This window comes from Lepidochelys olivacea (genome assembly GCF_965140295.1).
Source record: "Lepidochelys olivacea isolate rLepOli2 genome assembly, chromosome: 4".
NCBI classification, from domain to species: Eukaryota; Metazoa; Chordata; order Testudines; family Cheloniidae; genus Lepidochelys; species Lepidochelys olivacea.
In genome coordinates this window covers 61935267-61953718 of record NC_140414.1, presented here as the reverse complement: position 1 = coordinate 61953718, position 18452 = coordinate 61935267, and the positions used below count along the sequence as shown (strand labels likewise).

Sequence of the window (18452 nt, the reverse complement as noted above, 5' to 3'; positions counted from 1 at the left end):
CGGGCTCCTCTGGCACCGCGCGAAACCCGGCTGCGGTAGTAGCGCAAAGCTCCGGTGCCAAGGCTTCAGGCTTCCAGTTGCCCGCCTCTCAGATGGCACCTTTCGGCACCGCGGTGGAAGCAGTGCCTACACATGCGGACGTGCCTGACCCCCCTGCAGGCTATTACCGCTCTCCCGGCACCAACACCTGCTGAGCTGGCCGGCAGCCAAACAACTTTAAAGACACTGGTGCAGAGGAACTTTTCATCGCAGCAGATTCCTCTCGCACAGCCCTCACCGCACAGAGGAGCTTCAGCACTCCAATTTACTCAGACAAGTGACCTGCTTGTGTCACCCATTCTGCAGTCACCCTTACTGAATGCCTACTTTTCACCAAATGCTCAGCCAGGGTCTGAACAGCCTTCCTCCAGTGAGGAGGAAGCTGGTCTCCAGAAGGATTTTTCACCATATGAAGTCTCTCATCCTCAGACTCCAATTAATAGAGGTCATAGAAACATCAGCTCGTCCTACTCTCAGGATCCTGCCCCATGGTGTGTAAACCCATGGATGGCACCACCTATGCCCTTCCCACCAGAGTGACAATATTGGGCCCCGTGGGTATCCTATCCTCAAGACCACACTCTCACTATGCCACCTCAACCAGGCCCAACACCTGCCCAGTGACCACAAGCTAACGAACCTGCCACTGATGCCAGTCACCAGACAGCACCATTACAAGTGCAGAATCAGGCACAACCTGTCTCTATCCCAGTAGACCCAGTTGTTACGCCTGACGAAGCCCTGCTTCCTCCTCTCCTGTCATCTTCAGATGACTTTTTTCAAAATTTCAAGACCTTTTCAAGAGAGTGGACAGTGAATTAAGAATTAATCTGGAGGAGGTTCCTGAACAACAGCATGAGTTAACAGACATCCTGCAGCCACCTTCTTCTAGGATTGCATTGCCGATCAATCCAGCCCTTCTGGAACCTGCCAAAGCCATCTGGCAGACTCTTGCTGCAAGCTTACCTACCTGCAAACAAGCAGACCACAAGTACTTCATCCCTTTGAAGGGCTCTGAATTTCTTTTCACTCATCCAGCACCTAATTCGCTGGTAGTTGACACAGTCAACCTAAAGAACAAGCACAGTATCCCCGCTCCACCCCAGCCGATAAAGACAGTAAGCGTTTAGGTCTGCTTGGACGTAAAGTATACGCATCTTCCACCCTGAAATTTCAAATTGCTAATTATATGGCCGTTCTGGCAAAATATGATCACAAAAATTACAACAAATTCATTGACTTTCTTGAGGATGTTCCAGAAGCAAAGAAACAACAATTCACTGCTTTAGTCTCTGAAGGACAAATCATATCACATACCGCTCTTCAAGCAGCCCTCAATGTGGCCAATACTGCAGCAAGATCCATCGCTACAGCAGTAATCATGCGCCGAGGGTCGTGGCTCTCCTTTTCCTCGAGAGGTCCAGACTACTATTAAATACCTTCCATTCGACAGCGACAAACTCTTTTGCCTCTACAATGAACGACGTCCTTCACTCTATGAAGGATTCAAGGGCAACTCTCCAGTCCTTAGGAATACAAACCCCTATGACCAGAAGGAGACAGTATAGATACCAACCCTACCACCATCCATGCTACCCCACATATACCCAGCACTTCCAGAGATCACACGACCAACAACGCCAGAGACCCAGATACCAGCGTTGCCGCCCCAATTCCACATCAGTGTCTCAACCCCCTCCGATTAACAAGCAGATTTGAAGCCTTGGTCGAGGGTTTAGAAAACAATGTTCCCACTTCAGCGCTTACACTCCCTGTCCCTACTTTTGGACACCGTCTACGACCATTCTTCCATCAATGGCAGAACATTACCACCGACAAGTGGGTTTTAGAGGTCGTCACACTTGGCTATTCCATCCCCTATCTATCCTTGCCTCCTACCCACCCACCCTCCCCATCCCTCTTCAGGGACCCCTCTCACGAGCAACTGCTCCTGCAAGAAGTACAACATCTCCTTCTATTGGGAGCAGTGGCCGCTTGTGCCCGAACGACACTGAGGGAAGGGGTTTTACTCCCATTATTTCTTAACAGAAAAGAAAACTGGGGGATGGTGACCAATCCTCGACCTCAGGCGGCTCAACAATTTTATTAAGAAACAAAAGTTCAAAATGGTGACCCTGGCCACCATAATCCCAGCGCTGGAGCAGGGCAATTGGTTTTCAGCCCTCGACCTACAGGACGCCTATTTTCATATGACAATACATCCATCCCACAGACGCTTCCTTCGTTTCACCCTCGGCTCGACACATTTTCAATACAGGGTGCTACCCTTCAGCCTATCCACAGTCCCTATCCCCCCCCCCCCCGTGTTTTTTCCAAGCTCCTGGCTGTAGTTACTGCCCACCTCAGGAAGCAAGGAATCATAATATTTCCTTACCTAGATGACTGCCTCCCCAAAGCCTCAACGCTCGACCAAGCGCTTCGATTCACGTAACTCACAGTCGATTGTTTCCTATCCCTCAGCCTACGAATAAACAACAACAAATCCACATTAATTCCTACCCAGCACCTGGAGTTCATCGGAGCACACCTCAATTCCCGGACAGGAATAGCATCTCTCCTGTCTGATTGCTTCAACACCATAAAGCAGCTGGCAACAAAACTTTGCAACAGTCCTCAAGTTACCGCTCAAGACTGTTTACAACCACTAGGTCACATGGCCTCGTGCACTTTCGTGATCCAAAATGCATAACTCTACATGAGGTGCTTCCAAGCTTGGTTGGCCACAGTTTACAGACCCAATGTGCATGCCCTAAACAAATTCCTATCCATACCTTTCCGAGTCAAAGACGGTCCTATGGTGGACAGTTCCCCCCAACCTCTGCTCTAGAGTCCCCTTTCTCCAGGAAGCTCCATCCTTCATAATGACTACCAATGCATCCCTCACAGGGTGGGGTGCTCACGTGTTACATCACACAACTCAGGGTATGGTCTCCATCAGAAACCTCCCTGCACATTAACGTCCCGGAACTTCAAGCTATAAGCAATGCCTGGTGTCACTTCCTCCTGTTAATCCGGAACCAACATGTATGGATAATGACAGACAACATCGCCTGCATGTTCTATGTAAACAGGCCGGGAGGAGCTCGTGCTCATTCACTTTGCACAGAAGCTATGAAACTCTGGAACTGGTGCCTTGTGAACTATATCCGGATATCAGCCGCCTACCTTCCTGGGGCTATGAATACCACAGTGGACGAATTAAGCAGACACTTTCCTTGGGACCACGAATGGGAGATAAATGAGATGATCATCACCAACATATTCCATATATGGGGCTACCCAACCATAGACCTCTTTGCAACTGTGAAAAACATGAAATGCCTTGAATTTTGCTCCAGAGCAGGACTGGTCAAGCACTCCCTGGGAGATGTATTTATGATTCCATGGCACCAGAACTTACTCTATGCTTTTCCCCCAATCCCGATTCTCCACAGAGTTCTGACAAAAATACGAACAGATCGTGCCAAAGTGATCCTGATTGCCCCAGCATGGCCCAGACAACCGTGGTTCCCATTCCTCACCAGGATGTCAACTCAACCATCAATCTCGTTGCCTCTCATTCTGAACCTCCTATTGCAGCAACACGGCCGATTTCTCCACCCCAACCTGTCCATGCTTCACCTCAAAGCTTGGTTCCTACATGGTTCTCCCAAAACGAACTAGCATGCTCTGATGAAGTCCAAAAAGTGCTCCTACGTAGCAGAACACAATCTATTTGCACTACCTATCTCCAGAAGTGGAAGCGATTTACGCAGTGGTGCTCAACTGCCTCCTATGTCTGCACCTCTTCGTCTTATACTTGACTATCTGTTGGACCTCAAACAATCTGGCCTTTCTTTTAGCTCCATCAAAGTCCACCTAGCTGCTATTGCAACCTTCCACAATAAAATTGACAGTACCTCTGTGTTTGCTCATCCGATCACTAAACGTTTTCTCAAAGGACTTCAGTCCCTATACCCAGATGTTAGACCTCCTACCTCTCCGTGGGACCTTCACTTAGTGTTACTTGCTTAACTCAACAACCATTCGAACCCCTCGCCACTTGCTCCCTCTTACACCTTTCTATGAAAACAGCATTTCTAGTGGCAATCATTTCTGCCAGACGGGCAGGAGAAATAACAGCTCTTGTGGCAGACCCACCGTATACCCTATTTTTTTTAAGGACAAAGTTACCCTTCAATTACACCTCAAATTTCTTCCAAAGGTGCATTTGTCATTCCACATCAATGAACCAATACACCTGCCGACCTTCTTTCCTAAACCACATGCGAACTCGTTTGAATCTACAGTGCATACTCTAGACATACACAGAGCTTTGTCCTCCTTCTCTTTGGATAGAACCAAGCCCTGTAGAAATTATTCTAGACTTTATCTCCATCGTGGAGCGATCCAGAAGGACACCTATTTCTACCCAGAGACTTTCAAAATGGATTTCTGACTGTATCTGATTCCGTTATCAGATATGGAAAGTTACGCCTCCAGCAGACATCAGAACCCACTCCACTAGATCGATGGCTACCTCCGTGGCTTTTCTACGCAAAGTTCCCCTGACTGACATCTGTAAAGCAGCCACTTGGCCTTCTGAACACACTTTTAAGCACTATGCCCTTACTCAGGGCCCCCTCTTAGGTACACTATTAGGCAGAGCTGTTTTATCTACTGCATTTCTGCCCAATCCAAAGTCCCTACCTCCTTGAGATACGCTGCTTTTAAGTCCCCTAGAACGGAGCACCCATAGGGACTCCTCTCGAAGAAGAGGAGGTTACTCACCCTGTGCAGTAACTGACATTCTTCGAGATGTGTCCCTGTGGGTGCTCCACTAGCCACCCTCATCCCCTCTACTTCGGAGTTGGGGTGGCCTCCGTTGTAGAGAAGGAACTGAGGGGACTGGTCGTGCATGCGTACTATTAAGGTACACACGGAGCGGGGGGGGGGAAGCTCTGCGCGTGCACAACTGGTACGAGTAGTGCTGTAAAAATCTCCGAGCGAAGGTGCAGGGCTGCACCAACACCTAGAGTGGAGCACCCACAGGGACAGCCATCTCGAAGAATGTCAGTTACTGCACAGAGTGAGTAACCTCCTCCTTCTTCTGGGTTTTTGAGTACATAAGCCATGGCCTCTCCACTTTGTCACCATTGGGGATTTCACACCAGTAATGTGTTGGATGGTAACTTCTATTTTCATTGTCTTTGGGGAACATGAAGTTTTTCACTTGCTGTTGCCCATGCAGTACAAGGAAGTCCCTCGGGCTACTGCTCAAGTGGGTCCACAGTCCTGGATCATCTAGACTTAAGGAACTAAACTCAGCAGCTGCTGTTTCTTGTGCCTCCACCACAGTCTTCTCTGATCTACACTTTTCTTCAGGAATGTGCATGGTTACATCCATTTGAGATGGATGCTGCAGTAGCTGCCAGGTCACCTGTACTCTGAGTAACTGGAAGATCAGGCATCTCCTCACCACTCACATCCTCACTGGGGCCAGAGGGCTCACCATGAACATTTGTGTCTATGTATCTCAGGAGAGCTCCCTCCTGCTTAGATAAGAAAGCAAAGAAAGCTTTTGTTTTTCTGAATGCTGTCCCAGAGTGGCATTTTCTTTCACTCATGACCGTTGTTCTGTGCAGGGCCACCCAGAGGGGTGGGCAAGTGGGGCAATTTGCCCCGGACCCCACAGGGGCCCCCAAAGAGCTTTCAGGGGCCCTCACGAGAGTTTTCGGCCACACTTCAGTGGCTGGGGATCCTTCAGTGCCATCGAACACACCCAGAGCGAAGGACCCGCCACCGCTTCTTCTGCTCGGGGTCTTCGGTGGCAATTTGGCGGTGGGGGTCCTTCAGCTCCATGTCTTCGGCGAAGTGCCCCGAAGACCCCAGGCCCCCTGAATCCTCTGGGTGGCCCTGGTTCTGTGCCAGCTATAGTGGCTCTCAAAACTCAATTGAAAGGGACAAATAAGCAGGCTGGTAGCAGGGCCTGAGTGGGGGAAGAGATCAGTGTCTTAAGGGCCTAATTGGCTCCTACTTCAGTTGACTGCCTGTTCTCCTCAAGTGGGTTCAAGGAAGCAGCAGAAAACTCCCTGAGAAGCTGGTGTTAATCGGTCCAGGCTTCTGGGGGTGCTAGAGAGGTACATAAGAGGTTCCTCCTCCTCTCTCTCCCTGCAGCTCCTGCTGCTTTCTGTTATTCCCTCTCACCTTTTCTCCTGCCTGCCTGTTGTCTCTTGTGCTCTCCTTTCTCCAGCACAACACTCCACCATCTCTGTGCATCTAGAGCAGAGAGAATACATATGCACCAGCAGCAGACACAATTTTCTACACTCTGGGTCCTAGTAGCGCCCCCCACAGTCTGGCACCTGAGGCGGCCGCCTCAGTTCACCTCATGGTAAGGCCAGCCCTGAGGAGTGAAGAGGGCATAGCAGTAGAAGAGGGCAGGTGTGAACTCCTCCTTCCCTCTCCTGCCAAGCCCCTACTGGGTCTAAGCTACTGCAAGATTTGTTGCTGTCAGCAATTTCATGTGAACCATTGTGCCAGCCTCCTTGTGACCCACTTTTGGGTTTTGTCCCATGTTTGAGAATTGTTGGCCTACTGTGTAAATTCATTTACATTTTAAATGGCTTTTTTCTTTATTTGTATATTTTGAAATTTTTTTTACAGAAAAACGGAAATATGCAAGCAAAAGTTATCCTTTCTGTTATTGTATTTTTTGAAATAAACTAAAAGAAGTTCAACTTTAAGGCTCTGTATCCTAAACCTCCTTCTGAAGTGGTGCTTGTTTAAATATGTATTTTTTTCTGTCTGAATAATTCCTCATAATCTTACTTGTCATGACCAGGATTCAGTGTTTATTAAATAACTTTCAAAAAGAGAATTTGATACCTGGAGACCACATTCTTTTTGGTCAGATGAATGCGATCTCTGAAATTCAGATCTGGCGTACATGTGATTTAGCGTAATTAGACAATGATCTAAAAAATAGAACTGTGGGAGGGAGTGAATGGTTTACCTTTCCTGCAGAAACTTCTCTGTGCAGTTGTGTAATGTGAAAGGTTTTTCTTGAAAAGGTTAAAAAAAAGTTCTAATCAACTTCTATACATTATGTAGAACTTCATTTTCTAAACTCTGCAAAAGAAAGTTTCATATTTAATGGGAAATCATGAATTATTCCATTTATTATCTACTTCCTCCTTTCAAAGAAATGATCTGGATAAAAGGCGGGGTGAATAATTTCAAAAAATACAATACATTTTTAATGGGAAGGTGCAAACTACAGATTCTCATGACTATTAGTGAGTGTAGAGGAAACAGAATTTTACTTGCAAAAACTCATCAAACTCTTGCAAAGATAAAATACATGACATACTTTAATAAAAAACACAGTAAGCTAAATTTTTTTCTTTTTTTTACGTGACTTGTTGTTTTTACTAAGTTTGGTCATATGGTTTTCAAGAGCTTTTATTTCTCAGTAGTACAACAATATTTTCTGCTGAAGAAAACATACAAGGTATACACAATTGAGTTCTATTTTTGAAACAGTGTGCAAAGGTAAAGCATCGGTCTGTAATTTACAAAAAGAGTGAAGTATAAAAAGACAATTTAATTTGCTGTGAGACAATAACGACTTTCTAATAATTCTCAGTGATTTTGATTTCTATAAGACTCCTCTGTTTTCCCCTTTTAACTTCTGACTTTTCTATAGGTCCTTAGACTGTGAGCATCTTGGGACAGGGACTGTTCCTTCTTGAATGGTGTGATCATAAACAAATATAATGTACTGCAGGGGATAGGAATTGAATAGTAACTATGTGATAATAAATACTTAGCACTTATATAGTGCTTTCCATTTTCAGAGCATTTTACAAAAGTTAACTAATCCACAGGAACCCCTTGAGGAGGTGTAGTAGGTAAGTAATAGTACCATTATCCCTGTTGTCATGCATATTATTATATTGTCTTTCTGAAAGGGCTTAAAGTCTAAGACAAAAGACAACAGATGGATACAGACAAAGGGGGGAGTACAAGGAGACAGTGAGAAAATATGACTATGACAGGCTCTGTACAGTTTTACATATAGTAAAAGAAAAGTACAGGGAGGTTAAATGACCTGTCTCAAACCACACAAAATGTCAAAGATGTAGCTGAGATTAGAACCTGGAAGTCCCTGGCTCCCAGCCTTGTATTCAGTCTATTAAGTACAGTATTAATAGAAGAATTAAGAAATCCTTAATTTTGGTAAACGACTATAACAGAGGTGGCCAAACTGTGGCTCATGAGCTGCATGCGGCTCTGTTACTATTTAAAGTGTGGCTCCTAGAGGCCACCCTCCCCGCCCCTTCTGCCTACCAGACTGGGATGGGGAGCTCGGGGCTTCTGCCCTGTGGCGGGGCTAGGGGCTTCTGCCAGAGATGACTGGTGCCTGCTGAGAGTGAGGGGGTACAATTTAAAGGTTCGATCCCCCACCAGCTTGAGTCATGCTCCCCCAGGCGTGCACACCCTCTTTCCCTCAGCGGCCCCTCCCTTCAGCTCCCAGGTGTTAGCTCTGCATAGAGAGGCAACGGCAAATAGCTGGGAGCTGCAGGGAGGGACCTCCGCTCTAGCTCACTGGGGAGAGGCAGCAGCAGAAGCAGCGGCTCTTCCTGCAGCTCCCAGCTGTTAGCTGCTGCCCCTATCCAAGGCACAGCTCCCAGCTTGTTGGTTCCAGCAGCTGCCATGCAGGGAGGGGCCCCGGTGGCCCCATGTGACTGAGCAGGGCCAGCAAACCCTGGCAAAAACCTGGAAGGGCACATGACCCCTCCAACATTGCCTCTGGCTTCAACCCCCTGGTTGCACACCCCGGCTCTCGAACTTCTGAAGATTGTCATATATGGCTTGGAGGGTCAGTAAGTTTGGCCACCCCTATCTATAACAAAATTCGGATGCAACACTACAGGTTAGAATTAATTTTGATTAATGAACATCCCTGAATTCCAGGAAAATGAGAAAAAATCATTATATTCTAAAGACTGTAAGATACAGTGAATTCCTAATTGCCATTTAAAAATCAACAAAGATCATAGAAAATCAACAAAGAGAATAACATTTTCTCTGACAGTGCCTGAAATATTCGCTAAAGATCACTGTTACATGTTGTGGTGCACAAAGAATATTTTCCTGTGCTTATCACTTTTATCTTTAATTGTTCTGCTTTTAGAGCATTTATATTTAGGGACAGAATATATCAAAAATACATTTCTACATGTATATTTCCATTTATCTGTATTACTGATGATTTTTAATTATTACAGGAATTGTATTCATTTGAAAACAGTTCTTCAGTGTCATCCTTTGATGTTTATAATTGATTAACTGTTCTATTCTTGTAATGTTAAAGTGGCAGTGTGGTTTTAAATAAAAGGAAGAGAGGCAGATATCCTCACTGACATGTTATGAATCCTGATTAAAGAATCCTCACTGACATGTTATGAATTCACACCTGATTGCATGATTGAGCTAAAAAAGTTGTTTGCCAATGAAGATGCAGAGAATATAAGACAACGGATGACTAATGCTGTATTACTACACTGAAAATTGTTCCCAAATGGTTGTGTATTTATTTTTATTTTCAACTTACTTATTCAGAACTTCTAAGTAGGAGTTCTGATAAATTGCTCCAACAAAGCTTTTTTATTTAATAGAAAGGGGGCAGGGGAGTTAAACCATTACTTTAACAACTTTCAGAGTTAATTCTATGTAAATGTCCTTCTCTTTAATTATGTGTACAATTACATAGATAATTTTTTCCATCTTCTTGTTTAAAACAAAAATGTTCATTTTACAAAATCTTGGTGTTTAGGTTGAGGGAATTAATATTTTTACGTTGGGATATTTCAAATTTTATATTTGAATTGCAACAAAACACAAAATTACTTCTCAACCTTGCTGACTAAAAAAAATCTGATTTGGAAGTTAATTATCTGTTGCTAGTTAATGGGATCTACTGTACTTTCAAGTCTGCTATTTAATGAGAGTTAATATACTTTACAATTTAAAGTATTACTATCCAGTAAGAATTTAATGAAAGGGAAATATTTTAAGCAGCCAGGATGAATGAGGATAGCAAGGGAAGGGTCTCTGGTATTAGTTAAATAACACTGGGCCAATTCCAGCATCCAGTGATAATATATGGGACACAGTGACCCTTTAAGCCTCAATCCAGCAAAGCACTTACAATGTGTTTAGCTTTAAACATATGGGCAGTCCCAGTGAATTCAGTGAGACTACATGCATGCTTGAAGTTCAGTTCGTACCTGAGTGCTTTGCTGGATTGGGGCCTAAATGAATGGTCCTGTGACTTGCAAGGGTATGTGTACATGGTCTTATACCAGTCTGACATAGCTTTAAGCATTACAGTCTGAGATATTTGTTGAATCGGTGAAATATTTCAGTTTTACGTATGTATGGACAGTCAAACTAAATCACAGCAATAATTCTACTTTTTGGTTAAGTGTATAGATATCTTCAAGAATGCACTACAAAAAGTGTACCTTTTATTTTAGCAGCAATTCACTACCTTGTGTTATGGAATGCTTCATTCTTAGGAAGAATTGCCTATAATTGACTTATAGGTATTTTCCATTTTGATTCTTATTAGTGGAATCCTGAAGGTTTTAACAGTGCAGCATTTTATGGTTTTATGAACTTTCCAAATAGCATTCTTTATTATTACTTAAGCTATATACTTCTAAAATGTTAATGGAGTGGTTCTGTTTTCTCATGTTTGCTTTTATATGTATATATGTTTGTGTATATATTCAAACACACAGACAAAACCTTATGCTTCATAAATCTCACAGTATATCTAAGTATTGAAACATTTAGTCATTTTTTTTAACAATTTATTTTTAAGAAGCAAAAATATCTTGATTTTTTTTTCAGGATTTTGAATATTAATCTGTATGATAACTTTATTGCTAGATGTTGACTTGCTTGCTAACGAAAGAAACCCAGTTTAGGTTTGAGGAATATAATTAGGCTTGGAAGAATTCAGATTTAATTTTTTTATAATTTTGATGGCTAATATCAATGTTCATTTTATCTATTTAAATTTCTATAGGTACAGGAAATTATGAAGGGGGGATAATTATTTAATGATAGTAGATTTGATATTCAAAAAGTTAGAGCTTTATAACCATTAAAACACAAATTGTCAACATCACATGTCAAAATATAGAAAAGTAAATACCTTAAACTAAACTCTAACAAGTTCAAAAGAGGCATTTTTTCTTTGCCTATATGTAAACTTCAATTATTGATTGATAAAGATTTTATTTTGTCAGTGTATTTTCTGTCTATGCTGACTTTACAATACAATTAATACACTGTGCAATAATGTTACATTATAATAATGCCTTTTTAGTAAACTATATTATCATTGCTTACTGCATGTAATACTGTGTTTTACTAACTACAATAGACTGTTTAGAAAAATTGACAGGTTTTTTAATTAAATACCAAAGAGCTAAAAATATGAGGCCTGACATGGAAATGCTATCAAATGAGAATGGTAGTATTTTTCACCCATTTTGCTGAGGTGTAATTGACTACCCAAGGTGTGAGCTGTGGGAAATCAGGACCATCAAAAGTAGCTCTGTCACAATATATTTTTAATGTGATTGTTTTAATACAAGTGTAATTCTTTTGGCCTCTTAAAATGCAAACAGTAAAATAAATCAAAAATAGACTCTTTCACATTTGTCAACCTAACTTACATCATCTACTGCAAGGAAATCTGAAAGTTAAAGCAAAAAATCTGGGATGATATTGAACTGAATTCAGAACATTTTTCTTTTAAAAGTACAACAGAATAACAAGAGAAATACCATGATTTGGGCCATTTAATACAGATTTCCTTGAGTTTGTAACATTTGTGCAACTTAATAACTTCAGTGGCGTTTCTTCTGATTTTATACTGGTTCAGGCAGATCAGTAAAGGCTTTTGGGTTTAAGCCAGATCTTCTGCATCACATGAGCATTACACAAGCATTTCCTTAGGTGCTTTTAAACTTTTTATTTTTTTATACAGAGAAAAAGGTAAACTAGCTATACAATGTAAGAAAGTTAAAATGATTATAACATTAAATGTAAATCTGAAATCTTACTAAAATACCTTGTGTTTTAAAAGTAGCAGTGCCTTTTAAGTTTACATATCCAGGTTTTTTGTAGCTGGTACCATACGTGTGATAACATAAGGTGCATGAAAATAACCTTATATAATTGTTTTTGTTAATTCAAAATAAACAGCTACTACAGAGTAATCTCCTAATTTTCAGAAGTCACTGGTAATTTCTGCAGTTGCTCAACACTTTGAAAATCAAACCATGAGATACTATATTTCAATACTGCTAGAGCAGGCTAAGGGCAAAATTCCCAATCAGATCTGCCCACTGGATCTCAATCCCAGTATTCTCCTTATCCTACATAAATGGACAATCCATTGACATCACCAGGCTTCCATCAGTGGGAGATCGAAGAATGTATGGACAGATAAAGGGTAGACTCTGAATTATATGGATTTGTGTTAAGAATTCTGCCCTTAGTTTGTTGAACTTTATACACGGAACAACAACAACAACAAAATCAAAATAAACAACATTGTCTAAAAATAAAAGCATTGTTTGGAAAATTACTTTTTAAATGCTCTTCTATGTTCTAAATTTAGTAAAAACAATCTTTAAGTTCATGTTTTTAAAATGCTTTCTGAAATCTTGTTTAGGTTTTTTTCACATATTTTCGATGGTGATCACTTGCCAGGAAAGCAAAACCCCATGTTTTATCTTCATATTAGTCTTTGCAATTAAACATAGTTTGTGAATCCTCTGATAAAGAATAATGCATGCTTATACTGTGCTAAATCCACATAGTATCATCGCTTGCCCAATAGTGCATGCAGTATTTGCAGGTTTTGATAGTCTGTCTGTGTGACATTGAGAACAGTAGTCAAATTCACTATCAGTGTATGAAGTGCAGCCCCACTGACTTCATTAGAGTTGTTCCGATTTATTCACACAGTGTATTTGACTCAACATTTGTACTTTTCTTTGTTCTGCAATAGTATGTTGTGGCAGTGGAAGTTGCTTGATTAACATGATCTGACTGCAGTTTTGCCAGATTTCCAGTAGATGCCCCCAGAGACCATTCAACCTATTGACAAATTATTATTACAGTTACAATCCAAGTTCTTTTCTTTTTTTTTCCTACTTGGCTCTCAGTGAGTCTCGAAGTGGCCTAAATGTTGACAGGAAACCTCAAACCAGAATGGATAGAATGTAGACAAATAAGTTTTATAGTTAAATAATAACATCTTGCTATGCAGTAAGATTCACTATGGTCAACATAAATTTGTTTGTTTAAAAAAAAAAAGCAGACTATTCAGGTAAAAGTTCACAAGTAGTTTTAAAAAATCACTGAACTGTGTGCAGGATATTTTATTTCAATTGATAACTAATGGTCAATTATTGAAAACATGATCAATTTGATTTAGTATCTCTGTTTGTTCCTGTGCACTACATAATGTTATAATGAAACATATGCTTGGATATAAACAATAATGTTGGTAGGGATCTTTAATTCATCTTAAAATGTAATCCGAAGATTACCTTCCTTGTCTCCACTACATGCATGTTAAAAACTAACATGCTTTACTACAGAACACTGACATTTTCAACAGGAATCCTGTTGATAATTGAAAGAATTTCAGTATAATTGTCAAATGATCCCTTAGATTACATTCATAAAATGTATCCCCACAATGTGAATTTAAGGCCATTATAACTCATGCATGATTCATCACTTGTGGTTTATAAATACTTTACAGTAATTTAAAGAGGCAAAAGTGTTATGCTGCTCCATGCAGTAATTTCTGTCCTTTAAGTGCAACTTTGTCAGATAAACTAGCTCTTTTTTATTATACTGTAGTTGAAATGTTATTACTGTAGGTAGGCTTGTTATTGGTACAATATACATTTATACAATTATCTTCCCCTGAGAAAACTAAATATTAAGTACAGTGAGGTCACTCCAGCTGTAATTTAGTTTCTTTTCTTTTAGTTAATTGGCATAGCCTTTTGCTAGAAAATTGGTGACACAAATTGTAGTTACACCACTGTCTTCATCCTGCATGTAAATGTATTAGTTTGCAAATGATACTTCTCATTTGAGAAAATGTGCTTTGACCTTAAGTAAAATGCATTTGTCTAACGAGATTAGCACACTTGGCTGCGTCAATTTTATGCTACTCTATAAATACTAGTATAATTTTCAAATAATTATGATGGAACCTACAATTGAACTGAATAATGTTTTGACTAGTTACAAATATATTTTATATATTTGTTAAATGATGGCTAGTTATTTTATCTCCGCTTCCTAAATTACTTTTAACATTCACTACTCTTCTCCCCTCTTCCCTCAAAGCTTTCACTACGCTCAATTATACTAATTTAGCGTTCACTGTTATTGAAGTCAGTGGGATTTCCTCCCACCCCCCAATTACTCTCCACAAGCATAGGTGAATTACTTATGCAGGATCAGTATGCATCAGTGGAAGAACAGATCCTTTATTAATGGCTTTTATTTTTATTGTGTTAATGGAATATAAACAGCACAGATCATTGACACTTAAAGCTTATTTTAAAACTTGCCTGCTCCATTTTGACTTAAATAAAAAGGTGTTTACATAATTTTCATTAGTATAGAACTGGAAAATAACTACAGTAGTAATGAATGGAACAGAGACTGGACCAGCCACAAAAAGGAAATCCGTATGCTTTCCACTATGGAAATGAAGATGTTGTAATGGTCAAATGATTGATTGGACACTCCTTGTTGAGAAATGAAATGAGGTTGTAAGGGGCATACTGCAGGTTGCTCCAGTTGGAGACAAGTTGAGGTAGGTTGGTATGAGCTATGTTGGTAGGATGGCTGTTGCAATGATCGCGACCAACAGGGAGACCAAAGACTCAGTATAACTATCTGTATGACAGCTTGGCATACAGTCATGAGTAAGGCTGCAAGTCCTCACAAGTCACAGATTCCATGGCTTTCCGGGACCTCCGTGACTTCTACAGCGGCAGATGTAGCTGGCCCGGCGGCCCCCCGCACCAGCAGCAGCAGGGGTCTCGTGCCGCTGAGCCGCCCCTTCCCCCAGCAGCAGCGGGCGTCCTGGGCTGCTCCCCCTTCCCCGAGCAGCAGTGGGCGTCCCGGGCCACACACTCCCCCCCGGCCCATCCCCCCCAGCACCAGCCAAGGTCACGGACGTGCGCTGTCGCACCTCTTCCCCCCCGAGCACCCACAGCACTCCCTGGCCACCCCACCCCTCAAGGAACCCAAGATTTAGTCAGGGGTATATAGTACAAGTCATGTATAGGTCACCGGCCATGAATTTTTGTTTACTGCCTGTGACCTGTCCATGACTTCTACTAAAAATATCTGTGACTAAAACGTAGCCTTAGTCATGAGTTTTGGAAGAAGGCTATAAAAGTTGCCAATACTGAATAGGGAAATGGCAAGAAAGAAGAGTTGTTCCTAGGCTAGAATTAGTCTTATTTTTAAATTGTTTAACATGAACCTCACTCAAAACCTGTTAAATGTACAGTAAACATCAGTTTTCAGAATTCCTTATTTTCTTTTATAGGCTCTGAAAATTTTGTAGTAAAAAGATAGTCTTTTAATGGGAAAAATTGTTTGGGAATATCAGTAGCATAATACAAAAGCTAGAGCTTTGTCATTTTAGTGGGATAGAGATGGAATTTTACTAGAGGCCCAATCCTGGAAACTGTTAATTCTGGGCCCTAGATTGTTTCATGCCACTTGAAAGAAGTATTTGGATTATGTCCATAAATAATGTCTCAAAAGATGTATTACCTCTTGAAAATATTTAATTATGCATCTCTTTTTTTAATATGTATATCTTGCCCATGTTTATCAGTGGAATAACTTTGATATAAATTCTTCATTGTATCTCTGTGGACATGTCATTTGCTTTTAAAATTAGGCAGAAACTATGAAACTTCTGTATCACTAGCTAGTCCCAGATGAAGTCAGACACTGAACAGAGGCAAAATAATATGTAATGATTCTGTTTCTAACAAATACCAATCCACCATTATCTCCAGTAAAACTATTTAACATGTACATTGTTTTGATATGAAGTATGTGCTTATTTTTTTCCCTATGTAGATTAACTCAGTTGACTGTCCTGATTGATTTCAGTTGAGGAACACCAGCATATTTTATAATGCAGTTCCAGTAAAAGTACTTATAGATTACCACTATTGCTATATTCTGTTCTATAGTATAGGGTTTAGTTAAAAACCATTCTGTAAAAAATCCTGTGATTAAATGATTCAAATATTACCTCTCCTTTGTTGTTTCTGAAGTCTGCATTTGAAAACCATTGTAGTATCTTTAATTATGGGGGGGGGGAGGATTGTAGAGAACATAAATACAGATTTAAAGGATTAAAATCAGTATTTCTTATTCCCAGTTACAGGAGTTCATACAAGAAGAACATCTGCATAGACATGCTGCGACAGGGTTATCACAAGTCCTTCTCTGAGCTCTTCACTCTGATACAGAAGTGGAATGCCTTGAGGGAGGCTTCAGGGCCTGGGTCAGCCATATGGCAGCAGAAGTCCCTGGAGGAGCAGCCTGATAAGCTGGATCAGCTTCACCATTTCCTGACCAGGGCTGAGGCAGCCCAACGAGCAGGTAAATGGAGGAATTGTGGGTAACAGAACAGCAGGAGCTGCAGCAGTGAGTGCCTGAGGGAAGATTCTAAATTGTTTCATGTATGAATTTGAAACATTACTGCATCTTAGCACATTTCAGCCTTAGTCATCTGAGCTGTATTTATAGACTAAATGATAGGTAACTCTGAATTTCAACGCCACGGATACAGTGAGAGGTTCTGTGAAATAACTGGGAAAGAGCATCTAGAGTGTATTATGTCACTAGAAATCTTGAGATATATTTACAGCCTTGATAACATCTCAGTTATAACCTAGTTCATAGTTTCTTTATTTTTTTTGTTTTATCTATTGATTTTAACAGCTATTTTTGTACTTTACTAGAGAAATATAACTTTTAAAACATTCATTTACGCTATCAATATTTTATAAATCTGATATTTTAAAACATAGATGCTGCTCAATGTGGTTACATTTGGAACTGAAAAAAATAAAAATGGATTGTAAATATGTCCAGTACAACATGATACACTGATGTGACATATTTTTTAATTAAAAGGTGTTTGTGAAGTCATAACTCTGAATTACTGTATTTTTGCTGTTGCCTAAAAATAAATTGTTATTCTATTTAAAGTATTCTTTTACTGTAAATACTAGATCATGCAATAAGTTTCTTTCTTATCCTTCATAATAGTAGGAGCTGAGGTTATATACATTTCCATTACACTCCACTAGTTTCAGTTTATATTTTTGATCATTTAGGGTAGGATAACTTAAAACAAGGTTTTGACAAGGAACATCCTTCATCTCAACTTTTTAGACAGGGCAAACTTTTTTTTTTTACGGACTTCTCCTGTAGTTGAATATTTTTACTTTAAAAACTGAATTTTAGGCCATTGTATTTATTCTGAATTGTAATTATAGCCAACAAACTCCACAATGGGCTAAGGTTCTGGAACAGCCTTCCAATGGTGTAGGGGAACAAACATCCTAACGAGTAGTAAGATGGAGCTTGATAAGTTTATGATTGGAATTGTATATTGTGGTTGCCTGTGATAGTATCAGACTGGATGATCCAGGAAGTCTTCCACTCCTATGTTCCTAAGACGGGTAAAAGTTAATGGACTGTCTTGGAGTGGGGATAAAGCCATCTTCACTTTGATGGAATACAAGAAGAAGAAATAGCCTTTTCACCTGGGCTGTCCTGATACAGGAATTTTGAGTATGATGCCTAAAAATAAAGGCTTCGACTGGACTTTATGTTGACTTATGGTGCATTTGTTTATTAACAAAATCAAAGTCCATGAGGGGAAGTGAGTTGTGACCCTATAGCGTGTGTGGGCTGTGTCTTAGAGCAGGTGGGTAAGGTAGGAAATATAACAAAATATTAGCATTACTACAGGTTTCAGAGTAGCAGCCGTGTTAGTCTGTATTCACAAAAAGAAAAGGAGTACTAGTGGCACCTTAGAGACTAACCAATTTATTTGAGCATAAGCTTTCATGAGCTACAGCTCACTTCATCGGCATCCGTAGCTGTAGCTGGAAAGCTTATGCTCAAATAAATTGGTTAGTCTCTAAGGTGCCACTAGTACTCCTTTTCTTTTAGCATTACTACAGTTAATACAATGTTGCACAATTTAAGGACCATAGCTAAGCATAACATTGTCTTCTAAAATTAAA

General features: G+C 40.5%; 1 protein-coding gene across 3 annotated transcripts in view; it reads left to right on the top strand.

Annotated features, from left to right (window-relative positions):
- TTC29 (tetratricopeptide repeat domain 29) overlaps positions 1 to 18452 on the top strand; it is a gene marked incomplete at its 5' end in the record, with an annotated part of 206005 nt that overhangs the window by 32469 nt on the left and 155084 nt on the right. For all 3 annotated transcript variants that reach the window (XM_084627078.1, XM_084627076.1, XM_084627077.1), the window contains one exon: positions 16571 to 16794. In XM_084627078.1, coding sequence (XP_084483204.1) covers positions 16571 to 16794 — 224 coding nt within the window. The remainder of the gene's footprint in view (positions 1 to 16570; positions 16795 to 18452) is intronic.